Below are 27,156 nucleotides of genomic sequence, written 5' to 3' on the forward strand. Positions count from 1 at the left end.
TCTGTACAACTGAGTGACCTAAAAAAAGTGAAATATTAAAATTAAACCTAATTGCCAAAATTGTTCAAGGAAAAATAGCCAAACAGTAAATGTAAAGCATGAAAGAACAGCAGACCCTTTTGATCAATTTGTAGAAGCTGAATCTATCATGAGAAGAAGCCACAAAATGGGCCTAAAACCTCTCATCTTTAAATTGTAGACATCTGTAAAAACAAAGTTTTTTAAAAATAGTTGCCACATAGTTGTAATATAAAATGCTATGGCACTTTACAATGATGACCAATTTAACATATGCTATATGTTTTAGTGAAAAGGGGTACCGAGCAATCAAAGAATCGCCATTTGGTGCCAAGTAAGTTCAACTGTGTGAGCTGAACAGATCCTGGAGATCCAAATCAGTACTGAGCATGGCATGGAAGGTCTACCACGATTATTTTGGAGGTTAGCTAAATGCTGGACATGTTTTTTCTTAATCTTGGGGACTGAATGAATGAACTCTATTTACGAACTCCACTGGAGGCAGCTGAAAGGAAATGAAGATAAAAAGCTATCAAGTTAAAGAAGTGAGTTTTATATACATTCATTGAGGAAGGGTCTCTAAAATGGTTTAAGATGAATTTAGAAGGTGACTTATGCATTGGTATATGCAGAGTTTGAAGAGGCCACGGAGAATCACCTAGGGGCAGCCTCATAGAAATTCTGCAAAATAACTTAAGAAGGGTAAGTGAACTGCCATCCACGAATCTGTCAGCTAGTATGAGCAGCAATTGGAGCAGCACCTTGAAGATCTCCTGAACCTGCCAGACAGATCAAGCACTGCTACAAGAATCTGTTTCTGTATCTATGTTATGGTATGAACAGTGCCACACAATATGAAAGCTGTGGGTATGAATGACAACCAGCCACAAATGTTCAATACATTGGGAATCTTTAGGATGTCTTGGTTAACACAATTCTTCAGTGTTGTAGGTGATGCCACGAAAGTACCTTGTGAATGACAGACTGTGACACCAGGATATTTAAGGGATCACAGGAGTTTGTAAGTTCAGTCTATAAAAGGTATGTGTGCCCCTGGAGAAGGCCTGTGATTTCATTTCCCATGGTATATTGTGAGAGGTAATGCAAAAATACGTGGCTTAGGGGCCCGATTGTGTGCACCCAGATGCTGCACTTACAGGAAGGCTTCTAACAACATTTTTGGCACTATGTCGAATACGTTTAAAAGTGGATGCTGCATTGTGCTAGGAGTATATCTCTTGGTTGAAGGTGTTAAGGTCAAGGGCAACAGCCATAAGTGGATGAATTTCAAGACTTATCAGGTCTGGTTCAATGAGTGAGTGTAGAGCAGGGGTCCCCAACTCCAGTCCTGGAGGGCCCCAGTGGCTGCAGGTTTTCATTCTAACCCTTTTCTTAATTAGTGCACTGTTTTTGCTGTTAATTAACTTCTATTTTAATTGAATTATTTTTTTAAGATTTGTTCCTCTGAATTGCTTCATTTCTTTCCTTAAATGTCACCCAAACAGAAATGAAACATGGAGTGAGCCAACTGAAGACCAACTAAGTCAGGGCCTCACATTCCAACCAATTTCATTCCAACCAGTTGCTTAATTAGGCGCCGAGTCTTGTTGTTAATTAAACCCGTTCTTTAATTCCATGGCTTGTTGCTGCTCTAATTGCGCAATAGCAGACATTTCCAAAATTGTTGATTTTCTCTTTATTATCAGATTTTGTATGATTGACAGTGTTGGTCATGTTTGGCTGGTCCTGTTTTGGCTCATTTCACATCTCATTATTGTTTGGCTGCTAATTAAGGAAAAAGAAACAATTAAGAAGTCAGAGTCTTCAAGAGCAAGTCCAATAAAATTATTTCAAAAGAAGTTAATTAAGACCAAAAACTGGCCAGTAATTAAGAAAAGGGTTAGAATGAAAACCTGCAGCCACTGCGGCCCTCTAGGACCGGAGTTGGGGACCCCTGGTGTAGTGGGTACTGTGAAACAAGGCCAGCACATTGCTGCAGAGGGAACTGTACTCAACAATGGTGCTATAGAATTGGTACCAAGACTTCGGAGAAAGAAAGTGATGCACCAGTTGATTGTTTTGTCTATTGAAGTAATTGAACGAATAAGAATGCAGAAGTAGAAGCAATATTTAAAATGTTAAGGGCTTTTTAGTTCAGGTGGACCATGGGGTAGAAACTCTGCTGCTCTGTACTAGTAACTACTAAAGGGATGAGACTATAGACTTTGACATGAAGCAGAGAATTTACTTTCTGGCTGGGAATTCCTCTGGAAGTTCAGTAGAATGTTATGAGGAAATGCGTCTACTCAGTCTACTACTACTACTACCACCACCACTACCACTGTGGCCATTGTCAGGCAAATAGTTTTAAAGTCCGTGATTTCCAGAACCTATCAGAAAGTTTCTGGCGGAAGGAAAAGAAAATACACACCGCAGGGCAGTTCATTAAAACGCATATCAATCCAAAAACCTTTCCAGTAATGGTCCCATAGTACAATATGAACCATGATGTACGTCTTTGGAAAATTACTTCAGCTTCATAATACCGAGTTTACTTGCCTGTCTGCAGACACGGAGGCCATCAAATCCATGCTTAATTAAACCAAAAGAGAACAGGCAGGGTTTAAATTAGTGACCCAGAATAATTTGTACACATTCATGTAAAGCTTCTTTCAATGATGGGAGGAAAAAGGAGTTAATAGGCCTTAGTTGTTGGAATGGTGCAGCCATTCCTTCTTGTGCGGAGACTGTGAAGAGACATGACATGTACTGTAGGGGAAAGAAACAATGCAACACTTGTGCAAACTGATTATTTGAAACATCCTTCGTGAAAAGCTGAACAAGTAACTGTCTCTTACAAAGCACGGCCATAACAACAATCTCCTTAAAAAACACAAAAGCCAACTGCACTCTGCTGTCACTATCCACAACCTGCAAAGCTACTTAAGACAAAAAACTTGTCGGGGAAGGCGTAGATTTTGGAGAAGGAGGGTTAGCTTCCTGTCCTGGGAAAGGCCAACACACTGGACATCCCGGGGTGGTCATTCAGCTATATTACCGCTCTGAAGCACATAAACAAATAAGCTATTATACACGCCTAGTAAGCCAAACATTTTCCATTATACAGATGGAGTCATTTATAATATCAAACATTTTAAATAAGAAGTGCAATGAAGGTCATATGAAGCTTCCTCACTCTTTCTGGTCTCTGCTAAATTAAAACTTCTCATTCATACACATTTAGTGCATAACTTGTTATATCGGCAGTTACAGATGCCATCCAGTATACTGAAATGCAAAACCACCAAGTCAAACAAAGCTCAAAATAAACAATTTATCAAGTTAATACAAACAGTGAAGTTTCATGAGGGAAATTTCACCACAATCCGTGACGGGCTGCTCCACTTGGTTCTTCCCACACAAAGTTTTACATGAACTGGAAGAAAGCTGCACTCCTGATTTAATACTCTGCAGTGAAAGATGTCATTTTAGTAGTGCAGTTGGAAAAATATTGAGGAAAATAAGAGACTAAACTAATTAAAATCCTGAAAAAGTTTCTCATCCAAACCAAGTGCTACAAACATTTTTTGTTTTTTCAAGAACTATTTTGAAGTTTTAGCAAGCGTGTGCCAACATTGTGGCTTAAGAGGACACAGACGACGAGATATGCTCCTGTACTGTGCCCACAATAGATTAGTGTGACACTGGCACTGGCAGATATACAAAGCGTTTCTAATTTTATAAGGCTCCTAATGATGGTGGTTTTAAACTCATTATGATAACAAAAAAAGGGCTAATTTCTATTACAAATGTGTTTATTTCTATTGTGCAAGTCTGTATGTACTGTATATTTATTGAGAATGTGTTTGTAACTTATAATAAAGGAATCTGAGCTGCATGTTTTGTATGAAAATGTGCCATATAAACAAATGTAAAAAGCAGCTCTCTAATAACTAGACAGGGACAGACTGACTGCATTTTCTCCCATTCACCTTCTCTAAGCTTTAAGCAGTCGTAAAGTCTGCCGGGAAGTTATTCCTCCTGCCAATTATTCCACGTTTATCTGTATCTGGCAGAAAGCAGCCATTTACACCACTGCCCAAACATTATTTCCATGGTCAGAAAAATCACATGCATACCCTGGTGGCTACTTGGCACAACTGCTTCCTGCCTGTCCCTGGTGCTCTTTAGTAGAAAAGCTTCTTTCAGATGCACATTGTTTACAGGGTGTCTCTGTTCAGGCCCGATACTAAGGGCCACACATTTTACGTTTTATCCAAATGACCACAAAGACTGTGCCTAAGTCATGTCCTCTGTGCAGGGCACCCTATGACAGGGTATTATTGTTCTTATGATGACTGTGATGTCGTAAATTGGTCACTGAATCTGAGCAGCTGCCCTCCGCTTGGTTCAGCAGTAATTCCTATGTTTTCTGAGTGCAGAGGAAGCTCAAGTTGCAAAGACAAGCAAATGTCTGCACATAAAGTACAGATGGACCAAAGTCATTTAAGGCCTAATTTGCTATGTGTCAGTAAAACAACAATTAAAAAGCAAATTCTCACCTCTTTCTGGTGTAAATGCTCTAAATCCTCCAGCACTTGTTTAGATCTTTTCTTTTCAGTTTCCAAACGTTCTAGAAAGGAAAACACCAGTGAAGAAGCACCTGTTCCTGACAAAGCTGCTAACATTTAAAATGCTCTTATTCTAGCAGCTGTTACCCGAGTGCATTTTGTTAGACATCTTTGCTTTAATCAAAAAAGCCTTGGTGACAAGCAAATTGTATGTGTGTGTGGGGAAGTAAAGGTTATTTGAGCACTGGTTAAACAGGTGCTGGAAAACCTGTTCCAGTAGCTCAGGTCTGAAAAACACTGGAATTGTTTTCTGACACTCCTCAATTTAAAGGTAATTGTTTGTGCCCCCGTGCAAGTTCAAGCTCATTTTGACAGGACGTTTCTGGGATAAGAGCCTTACTTACACTGGAGATTAAGTCTCAGGTAATGCACTTTGAAATCAGGCCCATTTTCACAGGAAAATACTGAGCGGTTTGCCAGGTACTGTTGGTGGTAGTGGTGGTTGTGCAGAATGACTGAGGAAACAATCAGATGACAAGGAGTTGCAGCACACTCAGACTGCTAATGGAGCCAGTATGTGAAGCATAAAACGGTATTTGTCATACAGAGAAATAAGGATTTTGATGGTGGTCCACAAAAATCAAACACTGCACTGAGCGGCAGTTCTCAAAATTACAACTGCCACATTTACTTTATGACTTGTATTTGTGGGAAAAACCCTAATATTCATATCCAGTAGTGCAAAGAAGTAAAATACAAAGTCCAAACAATTATACAAGTCCAAGATTCAGAACTATAAACACATCATAATAAAGAACAATATCATAATAATATAAAGAAATACTGCTGCTGTTCCATTTCATAACTGGGTAGGAGGAGGCCTTGTGCAGTCTGATCGACGTACTGACCGAGCGAGCAGTGCCTCTAAGCACACCTTAGGGAATCAGCCCCACTAAATGTGCTCCAGATCAATACATCATGGAGGGGATGAGCAGCAGTAGTCATGAACGCCTGTCATTTTTGCCCTCAAATTCTTTTTTTTTTTTGCTTTATATGGTGCTCTTGAGCACCTAAATATAACCACAGATCCACCAAATATTTAAAAAAAAAATATTAGGCCATACAAATTATGAACAAACAGGCAGACATCGTGGTGCACTGGTTAGGCCTTGGTTGGCTGTTCAGTCCCTACCATGGACTAACGGACTGACTCTGAGCAAGTCATGTGACAACTGTAAAATAGTCACTTGTTTATTCTACAGCCTGGTTAGTCCAATTGAGGCAGAGAAGAGGACACATGGACAATGACCAAGTTCAGGATTTGAACCTAAGATGGTGGACCTGTGAAGCAGTAATGCCAACCACTAAACTACTGTGCTGCTCCAAGTGTGAAAAACTGTATGTAAACCATTGTACTGTAACCCGACTTTTGGCATTAAACAAAAAACAATAATAAAACATGCCAACTGGTCTTTTTAACTAACAGATCACAATGTTTGAGTCGTAATGGTTGTTTTTTTGATAGCCTTAATACATTAGAGTACCGTAAGGCTGCTGTGGGTCTCCTCTTTGGTTTATCTTATACTCAAATGAGTGCAGGAGTTCACATCAGGACAGACGTATCCTGAGATCTGCAGAGGACTCTGTCATTGAGAGTCTTCTACAAGATAAGGAGGCCAGCCATGAACCCGTTGTTGAGCAGTTTGTTCAAAGGTGCGATTGTTTTTTTACAGCTTAGCATTTCTAAGGGCTCATTTATACTACATGCTCAGAACGCGTACGCACCCACATTATGGCCGCCACGTGTTCTGAGCTTTCATTTGATGCATCCTCTGAGCAGGTCCTTAGAAATTAACGTGACGCGTGCGTGAGTTGCAGTACCAGCAAAAAGTCAGGGGGCGCAGTGTGCTAAAAGTTGGAATCAGAGTCTGTTTATTATCCACATGCGACAGAAAGCCGCTTTGCTGATCCTACGAGATCAGTGTGCGCGCTTCGATATTTGATAAATGGTTTGATGTGGTGAAGCAAAATGCCGACATACAGATGTATTTGTGGTGCTTTTATATTCAAGCATCGCATATTCCCGATCGTAATGACACGATACGTTTTAAAATTCTCACATACCGTCTTCTGTGCCATCTTTTTTTCTAGGGCTTCCTCTGCTCCTGACAGCAGCGAATCGCCAGCAATAGATCGCCACACTGAGCACATTAAATGTATGATATTCCAACTCTCTGCACATTTAGAATCCTTAGATTTATACTTGATATCGCTTTCATGATGAAAAGCATTAAAGTATGTATATTACATTTTACAGATAAATCGGTAATTTCGTTTAAATAATGAATACTGTTAATAATTACACACATGGGGTGTGGCGGAGTGTTAGCGCTGCTGTCTTGCAGGGAGTCACGTTGCTGATATTCCCTGCCTGGAGTTTACACGTTTTCCTGCTGGGTTTCCTCAGTGTGCTCCAGTTTCCTTCCAAAGATATGCAGATTTGGTGCCGCTAAAATGACGCTAGTGTATGTGTCTGCTTGTATTCACCTTGTGATGAGCCGAGGCATCGTCCAGGGATTGTTTCTCACTCGTGCCCAATGCTTGCTGGAATGGACACATCCCTGGATTTAATCAATAAACATCCTTTTTCAGAGATATTGCGGTAAGGTGCCCTCGGAATTTAAAGGCTGTTCCAGGCAATTCACAACACAGAGAAGCCAAACCTGTTCTCACCGTGATAATAACTCGCACTGCCACCTGGCGGATTCCTCCAGATGTACGCAAAGTATGCGCGCAAGTATAAACACTTCAATGCTTGCGTAGCAGGAGCATCCGCTGCAGCATGCGTCACGCCGTGTGAAGTATAACTCTGGCCTAAGACAAAGGATATGGTCACAGATCTTAGGTGCTCCCCTCCCATAAATATCTAGGGGCAATCGTTTGTGGTAACGGGCTTGATCTTAACACAGAATGAATTGGTAAGAAGGGACAGACACGACTCTTCATTCTTAGGAAACTCCATTGTTTTAAAAAGTGGACAAAACCACAAGAACACTTTGTTTAATTTTTTTTTTTTTTTTTTTTATAGGTGTTTTTTTGAATCTGTTGGTACATTTGTTTTCATTTATTGGCTTCACAACCTCAGCATTAAGAATATAAACCATCTTGTCACCGAATTGTGTTATAAACAGGTTGGAAAGAAAGAAAAATAAATTCTGTCAGACCGTAGCCAACCTCTTTTTTCCTAAATTTCTGCGGTTGCTGTCAGACTGCAGATTTTGTACTTTACTGCTGCGAACGAATTTCCCTCTGGGATAATAAAGTCGACCTAATCAACTACACAGAGACAACAACTGGGTATGGGATTTGAACTCTGAATTGTGCACCCATGAGGAAGCATTGTTAACCACTACACCAGTAATTAAGCATAAACAACAAAGGTTAAATCCAAGCACAAATTTTAATTCACTGTGACAGCAATTTCCCAGTTATTGAAATAAAATAAAAATATGCTTATTCTTCTTGACAAATATCACACTTGCCTATTGTTCAACTATAACTTGAAAAATCCAAACACAACTAAAGTAACATATCATCGATTAAGTGGGCCAAATGTAGGAGTTTATGGCAGAGCTTTACTAAGATCGCCATCATTCCAGATAGTTATTTTATAAAAGCCGTTAATCCACAGTGCTAAGTTTCTCAAACCCACTTAATGCAATTCGAGGTCATGGGGCTCAAGCCCGTCCCGGTAGCACTTGATGCTGTCACACGTGTGTCTGGGGATCACTTCCTAGCTCAACTGAGGTAAGCGGTACCACTTCAGGACAAGAGGGGGGGCCTTCTGCTAATGCTTTTTTTCTCCTCCACCCACAGCTCTTGAGAAGACATCTAATGAGGACTGCTAACCCTGGCCACAGCGCCCAGTGCAGTGCTTGCCCCTTCCGGTAGGAGATCCATGAAGTCTTGGAAGGAGAGGCATGTCCTATTGGTGTGTGTGTCATTCGTATTCCTGGCTGGAAATCCTTTTCATGGTCTACAGCAGACATCTCTTATGTTGTGCTTCCGTTCACTTCTTTTCTTTTGTTTGTCTGCTTATTAACTCTTTTAGGGCGGATGTCGACTTTTGTCGACAGGAGGGGTTGAAGGCGGATGTCGACAAAAGTCGACATCCAGGGATAGAGGGCGACAATCAGCTGTTAATGGCGACAAATCTCACTGTCACGTCACAGGCATTCCCTCTGTGCTTGGAGGAATGCTAGACTCGTTGACTCGGCAAATAAACATTGCGTGTGCGTGAGTTGCGAAATGTAAACAGGCAAGATGGCACCGACATGTGAAAAGGCAGCGAAGCAAGTGCAGAAAAGAAAACACTCGCATTATGCGCATTATCGCGGAGTCAGACTCTTGATTTTTCAGAATCGGACTTTATTGGCAGTGATCAGGAGATCGAGCAAGAGAGTTAGAAGCAGGCATCAGCTGATCAGACACCAGCCGATGCCGCGCCAGCGGATCTGCTGCCAGTTGCATGCCTTCGCACAGCCGATGCATCTACGGCAAGGTTCGCATGGGATAAATACACAGACATTGATCCGTTGAGAGCCGATCTGGCTACCGGAGTTTACAAGACGGCATGGCTTGCTGTTGGACACGACAGATCACCAGCTGCTGTACTTCAGGCTGCTCTCTCCTGATGCTGCTTTTCAGCTACTGTCAGACGAGACAAACAGGTAGGCAGAGATTTTTTTTGAATCGCGGGCTGCGTTTTCATCGCATTCTCGTTTTTCAAAGTGGAAACCCACAACGAAAGACGAGATGAAGCGCGCTGTGGCATTACAAATAGAGATGAGACAGAATTGGTGATATAACTTCAGGGAGCATTGGTCCAAACGTGTTTTGTCCCCTGGTGGCTTAGGTACGTGCTGCTGCAAAGTTTTATTCACTTCTGTAATAAACAGAAGCAAATCCCATGGGGTGAGCCAGGCTATAATGCCATACATAAAGTTCATAAAGTTTCAGAAGATGAAAAGAGGTGACAATACGGTTTTCATGCTGGCAGAAAACTTGGTGGCAGTGGCATGGCATGATGGCAAATGGGTGACTTGTCTCTCTACAGTACACACTAACAATATATGTTAGAAAGTGCAGCAACAGACAATTGAAAAATAGGCACCAAAGCAACACGTATTGTAAGGAGTGCAATGTGGCAATGACTGAAATTGGCTGCTTTGAGCGAGATCAGACTTTGCTGTGTAAAATGTATGTGATATGTATGTGAAATCATAGAGTATGCAGGCTCATACAACATGCAAGACAGTAACATTTGTCAAAAGTAAATATTTTTTGTTGATTTGATATGTTAAACAATTGCTTTGTGTTCTTTTTTAAAAAATGTTAGTTTTTGGAAAAATATTCAGCCCTGGGAGAAAACAAACAAAAAAAAAATTAGCCCTAAAAGAGTTAAACAGGGTTGCCCAGTTGGCACCCCAGTTCTCACTGGTGGATTCCTGTGTTCTGTCACTCTGGTCCCAATGGAATGAAGGAAACAGCTCTGAATGTGGAGCTAGTCCTTTGCAGGGCCCACATGCGTAAACACTAACATTTACACTCATGCAGATTTTATAACAAGCAAAGTAAAACATAGTACAAAATATTTGATTTTCTTTCCAAGTCCCCGTTATAATATTAATAAAAGCTGGGGTTGATATATTGTATGTCTGAATGTTTTAAATGCTTGTGTGTGCCTCCATGTAGTACTAGGGTGTTGTACCATGTTAGCCATTATGGATGTGGTGAGAAGTTATGCAAAATTACATCTTTTATTGGCTAACTACAAAGATTACAATATGCAAGATGCATTTTGCATGAAGAAGGGGCCAGAGTTGCCTTGAAAGCTTGCATAATCTTTGTGGTTAGCCAATAAATGGTGCCTCCATGGTAAAATAAAAAGCACAATGTATGCACTCCACAGATGGTACCTCTGAAAAGGCAAATGCTATTTAATCCCAGGATGTTGTTTAACTTTTCATGACATACCTTCAGCCTGGGCCAGGCGCAATTTGAGCTCAGTGGTGGTATTGGTCAGTTCTTGTTTCAGATTAAAGATCTGATCCTGCTGGCTTTTACACCTTCGCTCCAATTCATCAACCTGCCAGAGGCAACAGAGAAAAATCATCTTTGGTATCACAAGTAGATGAGATTCTGGGATATACTAGCAAACAGACTTTGCAGACAGACGTGTACCTTGCTTTTTAGCTGAAGATTCTTCTCATTTGCCACGTGCTGATCTCTCATAAGCTTTCCTTCTCTTAGGATTGCATCCTAAATCAAGAGACAAGTCAACACGCCAACTGAACAACAAACAGGCTGACCACACACTACAATGGTTTAAGGTCCGACAATGTGCGACTGCTCCCAGTTATTTGGCGCGGCGCAGTTCCAACACACATCTCTGCCTGGATGTGAAGCCATTCAATGTCATTTTTGAGCAGTAGGCCTCAAACTCAGCCCTGGGGACCACAAATGGCTGCAGGTTTTTATTCCAAGCAGTTTCACAATGAGCGATTCATTTTACCTTTAAATTGATCTCATTTAATTAACTGATCATTTTTTTTCTCTTCTTATTCTGCAGATTCTAAAAAGCACAGCAGTGGGACTTTTACATTTATAAGATATATTAGAAATATTATACAATGATATAAGAAATATTAGTATTTTTGCTACAGTTTTAATGTTTAATTCTGTTGCTTGTTTACTGGTATGAGTTTGTCAACCAGCAATAAATTACTAAATAAAATAGCCCACCTTTCAGGGAGTGAGTTCCCCCTGAAAAATACGATACTTTTTCTATAGTAAATAAAATACCTAGATATTTTACAAGTGCAAAACTAAAATTAATATTCAACAGTCAGTTCACAGCCTTGGCCACTAGGCCACACTGCCAACAATATAAAGCCTTTGGGGCACAAAATAAAAATAGAAATTGAACAAATGTGACCTTTAAAAGTCTGGTAATTGGCCAAATTGGAATTCTATACTGGGACTCTAAAACAAGGCAGAGGCTGAAATAGTTTGAAGGGAAATTATTAAACACATTTTAAAAGTCTTAGAAAGTTTTTTGTTTTTTTAAGCATAACACATTTGCTGTTAACTATTAGGAAATGTTCACATCTGCAATACAGTATTATAACAATTATTATAGTGTTGAGATATATAAAAACAAATACATTTATTCTGTATTCACAAACGTCTGACTGTGGACATTCTCACTGTAACCCAGATCTTAATTAGCAACCTGCTTACTCCAATTACTGGGGCAGAGCCTACCCGAGTGACACTGGGCACGAGGCAGGAGACAATTCTTCAGCGGCAGCACCAAAGAGCAGACACAACAAAGAACCTCTGAAGTAAAGCGCAATTGGCAAGCACAGCTGATGTCAACAGAAGCCCAACTTTCACTTTGAGGCAGAGAGGTGGAGCGTCGCAAGACAGCAGCTGAATAAATGTAAGCCCCCCAACCCGCTATTTGCTTTTTCAGCTGTTACCACCCCATACCCCCTTCCTTTACCTCCTGTTCTTTTTTTATGTCTCTTGAGTGGCGCTCTTTTTGTTCAGATTTTTCTTGTTTTACTCTGCTGATGATCTCACTGAGGTCATGAGACTTTTGCTCTGACAAAGCCAAGGCAGCCTCAGTCATCTGCAGCCTGTAACAGGAAATGTATTTTTTCATTTAGGCCAAACCTTGTTTGCCATGTGTTAGAACACTCCAAAACATGGGTTTAACATGGCTAACTCAAAGCTTTCAAAGAATAAAAAAAGTTTAAAATAATTTCATCACTGAGCATAAACTAATTGCATGTCTATTCCTGCCAGCAACGTATTAGAAAAGACTGAATTAAAGGGGTTGCATCAGACTATATTTAATAGCTCCTACAATGCACATTTTCAGAAAGATCTGGAAGATGATGATCCGCTGCGGCAACCCCTAAGAAGAAGACAACGACGACAATGCATATTTTCTGCACATATTTATTCCATAGCATCTATCTGTCTGGCCTAGTAATCAAACAAAAATACGTAGGAAATCAAAGTATATTGTGCATATGTGTGTAAAATAGGCTGCTACTGAATATAATAATAGAGCATTAAAAACTAGGTCAGTTTTGGAAGCCAGAGAGAAGTCCATGCCTTTAACCGCAACCCAAGCCACAATGCACCAGACACTTATACCATTATAGGTCTGCAGATGGTGGGCTCATTGGAGGACAGACCTATGTTGCTCCTTCAGGCTGTACCAGGCCAGGTCCTATGGGTAAAGGCCCGAACATTAGGTCTGGCTCCAGAGCACGGCCCCCGTTTCCCTTTTCCAAAGTGGGACCTCAGGGAATACCAAAGACATGCTGGGGGAGATTTGGCAGATGGCCCAACACTAGGCGGAATGACATATACCCTAGAGTCATGAGACTCGTTAAAAATGGTTGTGGACACGGTGCTCGCTTGGACAGATAAATGGTAGAGGAAGTTTAATGTAACACTGTATTATATGAAAAAAGCAGTAAATATACGAGATATAATCATACAACATAGTGAGACCTGAAACCTGAAAATACCCCTAAGGCAGAGGATAAAGGAGTTGTAGTGGACTCACCACTGTTCACATCTAGCCATTAAATATAAGGAACTGATAGGGTTAACGTGATGCTAGGCTACATAACGCACTGTGTCGAGTAGAAATCAAAGGAGGTGACGTTTAATGTGCAGAATGTGGCGCAAGCTCTGTTTTAAATGTGCTTTTATACCTAAATAATCTAATCTAGAATGCACATTGTGCTGGTCTCCATATCATACAGCAATACCACAGAAAGTATAGGGACAAACGACGAGACTGATTCTTGAATTGTGGGGTATGGGTTACAAGGGATAACTGAAGCAGTTAAATATTTTCAATTTGAGCAATAAAATATTAAGGCGTGACCTGATAACATAGCATGTATTTAATTCAGGGTCACAGATGTCCAGCATTTATTCCGGTATCATTAGGCACAGCACAGGAATCGGCCCACTCATGCACACACCCACGGACTAATTTTGCATTGCCAGTCAACCTAACCTGTATGTCTTCGTGGGTGTGGGATGTAAACTGGTGTACCCAGAAGAAAACTCACGTACACAGTTGGATAAATCGCAAACTCTACAGATACTGAATGTGGACAGCATTCAAACCCAGGACGCTTTATCAGTGATGCAGCAGCACTGACTACTGGCATCAGCTATCACTTTGAAATAGGAACACAGGGTTAAAGGTTCCACACAAACATTTGAAAGCATTTATTCACACAAAGAACAACAGATCCATGGCATAAGTTACCAGTTAGCAGTAAGCAGCACTTTGAGGTTTTTCAAATTTGAACCTGACCATTTTAAAATTAAGGTGAATAGATATTGATCACCTACCAGGGGTGTCACATTCCGGTCCAGGAGGGCTGCAGGTTTTCATTCTAACCATCTTCTTTATTAGTGACCAGTTTTAGCTGCTAATTAACTTATATTGCCTTAGTTTAAATTAACTTGACTTGGACGCTTCCTTGTTGTTTCCTTTTCCTTAATTTGCAGCCAAATAATAATGAGACAAAAACAAGCTGCCACATGATCAGCTAACCTGTGCCCATCACACAACATGTGGAAATAAAGAAGGGTGGAGGTCTTGCTCAGGTTGATTTCTCAGATCACACCAACAGTTTGACAAGGTTCTTAGAAAAAAAACCCCAGAAAATCAACAGTCTGCTGTGGCAGAATAAGAGCAGCAACAAGCTGTGGAACTAAATAACGAGTTTAATTAACAGTAAAAATCGGCTTCTCATTAAAAACCTGGCTGGAGTCTGAAGCCCCAATTTAGCTGGTCATTTGTCAGCTCATTTCATGTCTCATTTGTTTGGTTGTCATTTAATGAAGAAAAGAATAAATTCAGAGGACTGCATCCTTAAAAACAGGGCTATCAAAGTGAAAGGAAAAGGAGTTAATTAACAGTGAAACCTGGTCACCGATTAGGAAAAGGGATAGAATCAAAACCTGCAGTCAGTGCGGCTCACCAGGACTGGAGCTGGACACCCGTGACTAGACTGATCTCCATGTTGCAAACAGAGAGCCAACGTGAGCACAAAACTGATGTTGGATGCTAGAAGGAATGGAGTTGGGACGAGCTCATCCGGAGGGATGTAAAGGGGCCATAGTTTTGGAAAGATGAGAATAAACGGTGTTTTGGCAAGTGTAGCACCCACAGCACCTGACAGACAGGGCGATTCATCCTGAACAGGAACACCCCGAGAGGCTCTGGGGTTATTTTTACTTTGTTTATTTTGTGCCGTGTTCTTTTCTTTTTGTATAACTTTTTTCCTAACACTCATTTATTTCTTTTAATAAAATTTTACTTTCAGTATATGTTGACTTTCTTGGTGTTATTCTAAGATTTGGGTTTCTACAACAGCCCCCCCCTTATTGATTACTTCTACATTAATGCTTTCCCTGCTTTATCTTTCAAGTTTATACTGTGACAAACAACCACAGAGACCAATAGCAAGTTTACCTTGAATACACCAAGTTATCTATGCATAAAAGCGAGTTTATTTGCTTGACTATCAGGGTTTTTTTAATCATCTTTCAAATGCCATCTTTGTTTTAAAGACTGAAGATGATGCTAAAAAGTCAACATGTCCTGAAAACGTCCTCACTCTTTTCTTAATAGGGGAATCACGATGACTCACTGCCTTCACTTACTATTGAGCTATGCCATGAAATCTTTATATTTCACAAGCTCCCAGGCACATTGAAGTGTATACAAAAAGCACTGCGCCTATAAAGATTTATACTGCACACGTTTCATGTCATTTCAAGCTCAAATTCAATTGATTTTGAACTATTAAATTTCTTTCACAAATTTCAAATCATATAACTAAAATCGACAATACTACTTAATTAGACTTTACTTTTTAAAATGAAAAGTAAAAAAAAAAAATTATGTAAAATAATTATGTAGTAACATTTATCTATTTAAATATAACCTCACTTTGCTCGGAGAGAATTCACAGCAGAACTTCTTTCATTCAGGGCTTCTTGAAGCTGGCCAACCCGTGCTGCACATGTTCTGGTTTAAAAATAAATAGTTCAATAAATAACAAATATGAGAGCAGTAAACAGCAGCTTTGGGCTTTAGGAATCACAGAATATAAGCCATTCAGTTTTAAAGATCACACAAAGTTTTCTTGGGGATTTTCTTTGTTTGCCAATGAGCAGATTTATCAAGCATATATTAATGGAGGCCATTCTGTAATTCACAAGGAGAACGGGGTCATGCCAACTTAGAAATGTTAAATCCTACATTTCAAATTATACATTTTATTTTTCACAAGAGTGACATACAAGAGTACACCTTTATGCACTTACTGTATCATACAATAAAATAAATCATTTTCATTAATGGTGCAGTTTTAAGATTGTGTAACACCTGCTTATGAAGCCTGCTCATAAAAGTGTGAAGTCATTTATAACTTTTTATAAATTTATGCTATTTTTCTTCCAGCCATATACTTGTCCTTTCTTATAATTTCTGAATATTTGCTAGTGATTAGTAGTTTTAAACTACACTGTTTGATAAAAACCTGTTGCCTTTGATTGTAATCACCACCTTGGTCATACAGTTTGAACTCCGATGTATTAGAGCTACCTCAATCATAATTTCATTGCAATAAAGTAAAAAACACGTTCTTTCATTTTTATGTGATGATTGTCTTCCAAAGACCAGTCTTCCCATCCCATCTACAACATCAACAACTCCTACCTCACGTCTACCACTGACCATCAGTATGGGGTATCCTAAATTAAGGAGACAACTGAGAAAGTGACCCAGAGGACCAGATGGAGTCAGCCTTTACGTTCTTACTGTGCTGAACACCTTTGTGATACACACTGTCATCTGCTCAGTCTCCATAAAGTGTCACTGCTGTGTAAAACATCCTGCAGAGTTCCTGGTCCAAAGAAGGCACCTAATGGCTACAGACCAATGGCACTTGCGTCTCATATCATGAAGACCTCTGAGAGGCTGGTCCTGGACAATAGGAGTCCTCTTGTGGTAGACCACCTAGATCCACTGCAGTCTGCCATTCAGACAAAGCATGGAATGGAGGATACAATTATCTATCGGCTCCACAAGACTTACTCTCACCTGGACCAAGCTGGCAGAACAGTGAGGATTAAGTTTCTTGATTTCTACAGAGCCTTCAGTATTATTCAGCTCTCTCTTTTAAGGGGTGCGCTCAGAGATACACAGGTAGATGAGCCTCGTGTGTCCCAGGTAGTGGACCACAGTTTGTGAGATTCGAGAACTGTTTCTGATGTGGATGCAAGCAACACTGGAGCACCACCAGGAACAGTCCTGTCTCCCACTTTTCTTTACACTGTACACCTCAGATTATAAATATGACACCAGGTTGTGTCATTTGCAGAAATTCTCAGATGATTCTGCATTTATGAGATTTACTGATAAATTGAGAAAATACAAAATATAGGAGTCAGCTGGAAAACTCTGTTTGTTGGTCTTGAATGTATTGTCTGGGACTTAACATCAGCAAAGCCAATGAACCAATTACTCCTTTTCATTACACCAAAGAGCCTCTATGTGCGGACCCCATTCAAGGGGTGGATGTAGAGGTGGTGGGCTCCAGCATACACTGCACTATGAACATGATGAAGTAATGAAGAAAACTTGTATCTAAAATGTGTAATGGCAGAGATACAACTGGTTCCTTCAGGGTTTAGAATAACCACTTAAATGACTAACCATATCAGAATCTCAAATAGTTCTATCATGAAGAGTTTGTTAGTTCTAAATACATACCCACTTAATTATATAAAAAACAAACAAAAAAAAAAAAAAAAAACTTAATAACCAGTCAAAGAAAACTTGTGCATAGGAAAACAACCAATTCTTGGCTTTAAAATGTACAAAGATGGGTACAGATGTTTACTGAATGAAGTATTTACGGTCCATTATATCTGCATATAATAAAGATGACAAAGTATGAACCATCATTTTAATGCTGTTAAGAGCCGACGAGCACGGTTTGAAAAAGCACTCATAATATAAATCACAGACCTGCTACTCCTGCTCATGTCATCTCGCTGTTTATCAATGATTTCCATTAGATTCAAGAACTGCAAAGGATACATAAGCATACAAACCAAAGTCAGTGACTTGTGTTCACATTCTATCATTGCTCTTCTTTCTTGTAGTAGTATGGCTGCATTTACATTACTTATTACTTAAGTGATCAGATTCCTATTTTCTCCACATACTTGACACAGACTGGTTTTAGATGTAATCTCCTAAAACAAAAACATATCTGACTTTTTCGGATCGGATATGGGCTGCTTGTGTATGTGGCACTGAACTGATCACCCACGTTTGATCAGATTTTAAGTCATATTGTATTTTTGCTCAAGAACATTTTTGTGCAAATAAGCTAAATACGTATAGTCTAAACACTTAAGCCACATTTAGACCTTGTGAACATTATGGACATCAGCTTGGATTTCTTCACCAATTGAGGCGTTAAGACCTAGTAGTGTAAATACGTCCTTATGTTTGTGCCACATCATCAAAAAACAGGCATTCAGCCAAAGATGGCAAACAACAAAGCATCTCGAGTAATGACAGCAGGGCACACTTACCTTACCACAAGTCAGAACTTCAAAGATCTCCCTGAACAGACTGGACTTCTACGCTTACAGGGTCGTTAATGTCACAATGCTCACATCACTCCTGTCCTCTATGATTTACATTGGTTACCAGTTTCTTCAAGAATGAAATATAAAATTCTTATTCTTCTCACCCTTAAAGTCCTTCATGGGTTAGCCCCTCATTATTTGTCGGAGCTGCTGCTTCCTTACACCTCTTGCCCGTGCATTAAGATCATCGGACGCTAAGTTACTCACTGCACCTAAATACAGGTTAATAACTATGGGTGGCAGAGCTTTCAGTGTGATAACTCCTAAAATTTGGAATTCTCTCCCTCTAAGCCTTCGCGAGGAAAAATCTATTAATTTCAAGCTACTGTTAAAAGCACATCTTTTCAATGAGTATTATTTTTTTTGTGTATGTAATTTCTACTGTTTTGTTAATGTGTGTATTGAATTGTAAAATGTCCTTGAGTGTATGAAAGGCGCTACAAAAATAAAACTTATTATTACTACATGTACAGAGTACAGTGAAAGTCTTACATGCATGAGCTAATGTATTGGTAACTGATTCGCATTCAGGTCAGCTCAGCTGGCCAAGCCAGTGTAGTTAATGAAGACCAGCCATCCACGGTAAACGTTTAAGGACAGATCACGCCAGTTTCTGCCCTCAGTACACCCGTGAACGTGTACTCCAAGTAGCCCGATAGAATAAAATCAATGCAAGCTCTGCCGGGTGCAGATGAGCCTAAAACAGAATATGCAAAACAAACAAAGCTCAGCTAGTGAAGTTCTTACTTGTTTTCCTTTTTCATCTTTCAAACTTTGAATCTCCCGGCTGAGCACATGTGTCCTGCTTTGGCTCTCCTTAACTACACACTGACGTTCAGAGTTGTGGCGAATAGATTGCTCTACAAAAGAAAGGAAAAAAAAAAAAAAAAAGGTATTAAAGTCTCATTTCTAACTTTATACCTGAAAATCATAAAAAAAAAAAAAAAAAAAAAAAAAAAAAAAAAAAAAAAACCTGAAAACCAGAAAAAGAGTCCATAATATTGACCATTTGCTGTCAGAACTGTTCATATTGCTTTTTGAGCTTACATTCCACCCAAACCCTCACTTCTCATATCAGACACACCCTAAATTATTTCCCCAGCTACGCTCCTTCTCAAAATTAGCATTCAGCATGAACAGCGAGTTTGCATTTCAGCTACTGCAGCTTACACGAGAACGGACAAGGAGAACAGAAGGCATTTGGAAAATGTAACATACTTAAGGGCATTCATACGGCTGAGCGCAATAAACTTTAACAACAGAAGGCAATTCAACCCGTCCAGAGTGTCTGGTCGGTGAACTAGTCAAGTCTTTTGTGATATCTCATCCAGATCCTTTTTAAAGCGATTCAGGGTCACTGCTTCAAACACCTGACCCGGTAGCTTGTCAGATGACATTATATTTTAATAAATTAAGCCAATATTATTGACTATCCTTGAAATTCTGTACTCGGTCCAAATCGTATTCGTTTTTAACTCATCTGGTTAAGGCAGAGAGGAAAACCCCTGTGGGCTGTCACTTTTGGTGGGAATTGCTTACTCAAGTGGGCTCTGAGAGAAGAAAACAAAATGGGTCCAAAATAGCATAGATATGACATGCGTGACTAAGGTTTTTTAATTTATACATAATAAACTTGTACAGTTATGTTATTGTAAAATAAATACAATTACTGTATTATTATTTTCTGCATTTATTGTTATCTTTTTTTCCCATACCAGTAATGGCGCACTGCTATAACGATAACGTGCAGTGAATACACTTGACATAAGCATTTCTAGTTTTCAGACTCTTTCTCTGTACGTTTACCATTCGTTTACTCAGAGGTTGATGCGCTTGCTGCTTTCTGAGCAGATCTTTTCTCCACCCTAGTGGCCCACTTCTCTTCTTTCTTTGGCATCTTTTCATGTTAAAACTGATTAAGTCAGAGTTTGTGTTGCAATCACTTAGTACGTTTCCTTTAATTTTTCACTTAAACTGACACTTAAGTCTTCGATCTGCCTTAAGAATGATTTAAGATAAGAAGAGGGAAGTGTCAGCGAAGGTGGTAGCAATGAGAATGGCGCCCGTACACATGCGCCACACAGCCACCCTGCTGCATAAAAATAAGAGTAATAAAAATCACCACCCCGAAAGCGGACAGTAGACGTCACGTAGTATACGTGTACCGAATTTCAGGTCAATAGGTCAAATGGTTTGCGAGCGACAGGTGATTTAAAATCCTGGACAGACAAAACGTACAGCCACGGTAGCGTATTATATAAGAAGACTTTTCAACTCTCATTCTTGTTAGCACCATAATGGTCTCTGCTTTGACAAAAGATCTCAACACTTGTCATGCCAATAAAGCTGCTCTGAACTGAACTGAACTGCAAGGGAACATGAGCCTGTATTGGCTACTACTTTAACATTCACCCTGCCAGCATTCATAGAAGTTTTCCCTTTTCCCAGGCAATACCTAACAGGAGTATATGCTAAGAGACTGTCTCTCTATTATAAAAAAAAAAAAATCTTGCGACGATACGAGACTTTTTTCCTGCAATGAGACGTGATCTTTTGCAGAGAGACTCTTTCACTTCCTGCGAGACAGACAAGTCACGTCATACTTACAACCTTTGGAATCAAGTCCCATGATGCACATGCAGAGCAGGTTAGAGATAATGGAAGTAGGAAAATTCAAAAGTCTCAAAAAATGAGAATAAAGATTGCATTAGCGCAACAAACTGAAATAACAGAACAGCAAAGAAAGATTGAATATTCGGGTACAGGCTTTTAAACGTTCAAAGTGTCGCATGAAATGCAGATCATGTAGCACGGCAGCAGCAGCAGCAAGCCAGCAGCTGATCGAGCAAAGAGGAGGTTAAAAACAAACAAACAAAAATCTCAGAAAGTTATCTGTCCCATTGTATCACCGTTTAAGAGGGGTTTCAGAGGAGCAGCCGCGTCTCCTTGGGGTGCGTTCAGCCCCCCCTCTTCACAATGCCGTGGGGGGTGGGTAGAGGGGTTGGCGAGTGAAGAGGGCAGAGTAAAGCCTCCTAGTTTAATAAAAGATGGAGTATACAGGGTGTGTCTAAAGTGTGGACACATAGGAAATAGCAATATTTATATTTTTTTTTTTTTGCCCCACAGATTAAATGCAAGTTTGTCAAAAAAACAGAAAGAATTGACCTTAGCCCCCTTGACTTCTTTTTCTGGGGTATGCTAAAGGAGAAGGTATACTCAATAAAAAAAATTAAAGATACGAGACATCAGAGGGAACGCATCATAAACAGATGGAAATGTGGAGTTACCGCATCAGGTTCACGTGACTCTCGCAAAGCGCATCGAACTTTGCATCACAAATGGTGGATATTACATTGAAGAGGTTATTATTTCATATGTCAATTAAATAAAATGTTCATATTTTTTATTGAAAATATGCATTTTGCCTATGTGTCCAGACTTTAGGGACACCCTGTACATTTACTATTTATTTCATGATTGTATTTTGCAGTTGTTGGTTATTTTCTGGCTAAGTTGTGGTTTTGAGGCAGCACTGTGAACTGAATGACCCTTCTACAGCGCCACTCTCAGCAATGAACCTGGTCCATTTGTTGAGCTAAAGCCCTCATTGGATAAAGTAAAAGCTAAAGAACAAACATCCTCAAAGCTTCTCGTCAACAAACAAGACACTAAATTCAGGCAGTGGATTTCATTTTATTCCAGTGAAACTCATTACAAACACCACAGCTTCCTGCATTTCTTCAGTATCAGGATTCTATACATACTAAAAGTACTGGGAAGTGTTACCTACTTTCTGTTTCTAATGAAGCATAAAACATCTCAAATGACAACATTTTAACAAAGGATTGGTCACGAATAACCATTCTTTTGAACCAAAGGAAAACGCTGAAAGAAGCCCCCAATTAACCCACACCGTCAGCCTTACCGACTGCTTTAAGTGTATCGCTGGCGATGTTGTTTCCGGCCATCTCTAGTTCAAAGAGGGTCTTGTTCTGCTGCAGAGCTTCTAGTAATGAACGTCCTCCTAGAAGTCCAATGTTATTCCAGCGAATATCTACACAAAACGGGAGGAAAAAAAATGGCCCAGCATTTTTAGCTTGTATAAATGCAGACTTGCTAAAGAACAGCTTCATTACAGTGAAGAAAGTGGAGTTTATTTCCATGGATGAACACACTCAAAAGGGCCTATTGAATACTCCATACAGAAACACCCGATTGGGATGGTCTCAGAGTGACTTTAATGAGAATACAACTACCTAAGAGTGCATGAGTAAGATGTGCCCCCCCCCCCCTTTTTAATACAGGCTTGCAAAATTTTGTCAATTACATGAACTTGGGGCTTTTCTTATGAGCACAAGGCAAGCTATTCTAGTTTTAAGGAAGTGGGCTCATTTACACAGCTACAAATACATTTTTAAAAATACAATGCACTGATTTAGAAAGTGGCACAGCCCCTAACTGCACTGGGCATCGCTCAAGTTAATACAATAGTAATGGCCTTTTGCCTCTACGTTTTAGATTCAGTTTCATTAGAACAACTCATGATGTTTATCAAAGTAGCAAAGCTGTAAATTTCAATTCTATGTATGAATATGAATTACACAGGCGTTTGTGCCAAGGCCTCAACGTTCCAGATTTCTGAATTCAAGTTCCAGCTGTGGCATTTCTTGCATGGGTTTTTCTCTACATGCCAAAGACATGCGAGTCACATTGAGTGAAAACTATGAATTGGCACGATATGACACTCTGGGTGGGTCTGAATGTGCACAGCACAGGGTCGACTCCTGCTCTGCAGTGCATGAAGCCCCTGTGAACTTGAACAGGACCGCGAAGGCTTGATGATGGATGGATGCCTATCTTATAGCAAATTGTGCTTGCAAAAAATCTGCAAGAATAAAAATGTTAATGAAATGATGACAAGGAAGAGACGAACATCACACGTTACAGTAACAAAGCAGATTATTTGAATAAGTAGTGTCTTGTGAGAGTCAATATTAGAATAGTCACATGATTAGTATGAGATGTTATTATAGTCACAACAGCATAAATATTTACAATACAAAGTGTAACATGAACAGGTTAACAGATCAAACTGGATAAGAAGGGAAATGCAGGGCACATGTAAGGCAGTATGTGTGAAGTCCATCCATCATCCAACCTGCTATATTCTAACTACAGGGTCACGGGGGTCTGCTGCAGCCAATCCCAGCCAACACAGGGCGCAAGGCAGGAAACAAACCCCCGGGTGCCAGACCACCACAGTATGTGTGAAGAGTCTATAATAATTGTTGGAAAATGCAATCAATTGCCTAAACGTTATTGTCAGTGAAAATACTCCTCTGTGTGTAACCCACAAGTAGCTGAACATTTAACCCGGGTTTTGACGTAACTCTGGAAAATGTAGTGTACAACTGGCCATGGGTAAAAACAGGGCCTGGCAAATAAACTCCAGACGTTATTAAACTTTTGTTCTTGTGACCTGGCGATAGTCACACAATATGCTAAATGAACGGGGTATTGCCTACGCCGTAATATAAAGGGAATATCTTGTTTTGACTTGTCAGTGTTATGGAATCCCTGTAGTTTTTCCCGTCATAATGTTTCTTGTTGTCTGGCAGTTTGCTGCTGCTCTTCAGAAAGTTTGTGTGTGTAATTTATTTTTCGTTCACTGTTGAGGTGCAAGACTTACTGCCACTGATCTTTGGGTAATGTCATTTTGTGGTTTTGTCATACGTTGTCTTTGTTGTTCTAAGGCAAGGGTGTCTAATTCCAGTCCTGGTGGGCCAAGGTAGCTGCAGGTTTTCATTCTAACCCTTTTCCTAATCAGTGACCAGTTTTCACTGCTAATTAACTTCTTTTCCCTTCATTTTAATTGCCCCATTTTTAAGGATTCAGTCCTCTGAATTGTTTCGTTTCTTCATTTAATGGCAGCCAAACAGAAATGACACGTGAAACGAGCCGACAGATGAGCAGCTAAACTGGAATGTCAAACTCCAGCCAATTTCACTCCAATCACTTTCTTAATGAGAAGCCAATTCCTGCTGTTCATTAAAGCCGTTATTGAATATCAGGACTTGTCACTGCGGTCATTCTGACACAGCAGTCTGTTGATTTTCTGTTTTTTCTAAGACCACTGTCAAGATGTTTTGGTGACCTGAGCTGACCGACATGACCGAGACCTTCACCTTTCTTTATTTTCAGGTTAGCTGGTCATGTGGTGACTTCTTTGTATCTCATTATTGTTTGGCTGCTCATTAAGGAAAAAGAACAACTAAGGAGTCTGAGTCACGTCAATTAAAACGAATGCAAAACAAGTGGCTCACTAATTAAGAAGATGCTTAGAATCTTCTTTCGGCTGCTCCCGTTAGGGGTTGCCACAGCAGATCATCCAAAATTGTTGTCCGCATATTGATTTGGCAAAATTTTACACCGGATGCCCTTCCTGACATAACCCTTCCCATTTATCCGGGCTTGGGACCGGCACTGAGAAACACACTGGTTTGTGCATCCCCTGTGGATGGTTAGAATGAAAACCTGAATCCACTGTGGCCCACCAGGACTGGAGTTGGACACCACTGTTCTAAGGATCTTACTGTGCTGGTTGGTCTGGCGTGATGTCGATGTTTCTGCTTCTATGCGATGGTGCGAGTATGTAGGCTGGTGAAACATTTTCTGTTGGTCACCACTAGGCTGTATGTGCCTTTTCATTTTATCAGGAGGCTTACATTGAAGTGAAGGAAAAAGGTGGAGTAAAATGGCAGTGTCATACTGCAGTTTCAGTCAGTAACAAAGTGTGCACCGAATACACAGTCAAATACAACACTCGATAACTGGTCACATTGAAGAACTGAAGACTTGAAGAGAAGCCTAAGACCAAAACTCTGCCAAGAACACGGATTCCTCACTATTGTTGTGGAGGGATAGAGTAGTTGTGGCAACCATTGTTTATATCGAGCATGGACGGACACCAGCAAAATAATTTAAGGATCTGAAATCTACAAGAGTCAATCTGATTTTCTCTTCTTAGTCATTGAGGATTTCAAAAGCTTTCAGACACTGCTAGGCACAATATGCCTCTTGCACATCTCTTTTATTAAACATTCAACACAAACCACACCACAATATTTACCACTTGCCGTCCAGTAATTAACACCATCTCCTCACCAAGCCTCATACAACGACTTTACTTCTGCACCGTTTTCTTTGAAACAATTCAACACGGTCAGTCATTTCCTGCTCTTGTTTCACTTGGACTCCAACGCATTTCTACAACTTTTCAATGAGCAGGGGATAACTGGAAGAAGTAGAAGGAGGTTGATGGTAGCAACAACACAAACAGAAATATCTGAGATCACCGTTGAGTGTAGCCCAGAATCCAGAATCTGCTTGATGTGACCATATTCAACAAGAACACAGAGCGGTTCACAGATTCACACAAACGCCAAGACCCTGTCACACTGCAAAATTTTTACTCATAGCCTTCATGAACATAAGCTGGGGTCGGTCACAGTGCACTCATCTGGCTACCAGTTGTGTAATGTGATGTCCCCAGCAACTCGGCCTGACCAGTGTATGACTTCACTAACAAAATCAAACAGCTCTGATTTTGTCACTAACTGCAGATGTGGGTATAAGAGCGGACAACCAATGAGTGTTTAGATAATAGCAAAATACATAAAATGTGGTTGAAATGAAAGAAGAAAAAGGGAGTGTTTTGGACTGTGCAAGCAGAAGAGGGGTTTGTCTATGCAGTGTCTTGTGTGTCTCATACCAGAACAGAATAGGAAAAGGATGAGTGGAGACTTGCAAAATATTTGCCCAGTCACCAGTGCTATCAAGTACCACATCGATACAGTGATATTTTGGAAACCTTAAACTGTGCTTAGATGTCATAGGGTAATCATGTAATCTATGTTTTCTACTTGTGTAAGATGATATCCTCAAGGTGAGGAGATCCAGCAAGTGTTTCTCCGATGAGAAGTTGTGTAATGCATTGCTGGCCTTCAAGTTTTTCTTTACACAGAGAACCATCGACACATTGAACAAAGTATCAAATACGTTGGTTAGTAGTACTACTTTAGGGCCTTTCAAAACTTGACTCAATGTTATTCTGGAAAAAATTAGACAAATAGGACTGGTGAGCTTTATTGGGGTGAATGGCCTGCTCTCGTCAAAATCGTTTCTAATGCTCTAAAACTTCTTCCAACAGAACTATTCTAACGTACACCCTACCTGTAAATTCTCTCAAAAGGCCATAAGTGGACTGTTAATTACATCACTCCAGACCAAGACCAGCCTAGGACTTTAAACTCACCGAGCCCTTGGAGCGTATGATTCCTCTTAAGTGCCAACGCCAAATCTCCAGCTCCCTGGTGGTTAATTTGGTTGTTTCGGAGATCTAGCCGTTTAAGAACTTGATTTGAACCCAAGCCCTCACAAAAAAGAGAGAAGGACTCTTCCGATATCCCCAGTGCATTCCACTCTAAAGTCAAGCTGCAAATTAAAATAAAGGAAATCAAAATGCACACAACAAACATACCTGATAATTAATTAGTATTAAACCATTACAGCAAACTGCCATCATTTTTGCATTATTTCGAAAGGAAAAGTGACTTACCACTTAAGTGACTTATTATGTAGTAGTAATTTTCCAAGGGCCTCTGTTCCTGCTGCTCGGATGTTATTACCCTAAAAGGGGGGAAAAGAAAAATTACATATATAAGTTTAGAACCTGACAAATAAAATGTGAAAGTAATTTTGGGGGCTGAAAACTTTTTCTAAACACTAT

At 40.0% G+C, this 27,156-nt stretch overlaps 1 protein-coding gene across 3 annotated transcripts in view; it reads right to left on the bottom strand.

The window, feature by feature from the left end:
* The window catches only part of lrrc45 (leucine rich repeat containing 45), a 43,951-nt gene that overhangs the window by 6,651 nt on the left and 10,144 nt on the right, over positions 1-27,156 (bottom strand). For all 3 annotated transcript variants that reach the window (XM_028818624.2, XM_051936504.1, XM_028818623.2), the window contains exons 5-14: positions 26,986-27,056; positions 26,683-26,861; positions 22,294-22,422; positions 19,116-19,228; positions 17,737-17,795; positions 15,652-15,729; positions 12,157-12,292; positions 10,833-10,910; positions 10,626-10,737; positions 4,581-4,651 (exon numbers count right to left, since the gene is read on the bottom strand). In XM_028818624.2, coding sequence (XP_028674457.1) covers positions 4,581-4,651; positions 10,626-10,737; positions 10,833-10,910; positions 12,157-12,292; positions 15,652-15,729; positions 17,737-17,795; positions 19,116-19,228; positions 22,294-22,422; positions 26,683-26,861; positions 26,986-27,056 — 1,026 coding nt within the window. The remainder of the gene's footprint in view (positions 1-4,580; positions 4,652-10,625; positions 10,738-10,832; positions 10,911-12,156; positions 12,293-15,651; positions 15,730-17,736; positions 17,796-19,115; positions 19,229-22,293; positions 22,423-26,682; positions 26,862-26,985; positions 27,057-27,156) is intronic.

The sequence above is a fragment of the Erpetoichthys calabaricus genome, chromosome 14, assembly GCF_900747795.2.
Source record: "Erpetoichthys calabaricus chromosome 14, fErpCal1.3, whole genome shotgun sequence".
Taxonomy (NCBI): domain Eukaryota; kingdom Metazoa; phylum Chordata; class Cladistia; order Polypteriformes; family Polypteridae; genus Erpetoichthys; species Erpetoichthys calabaricus.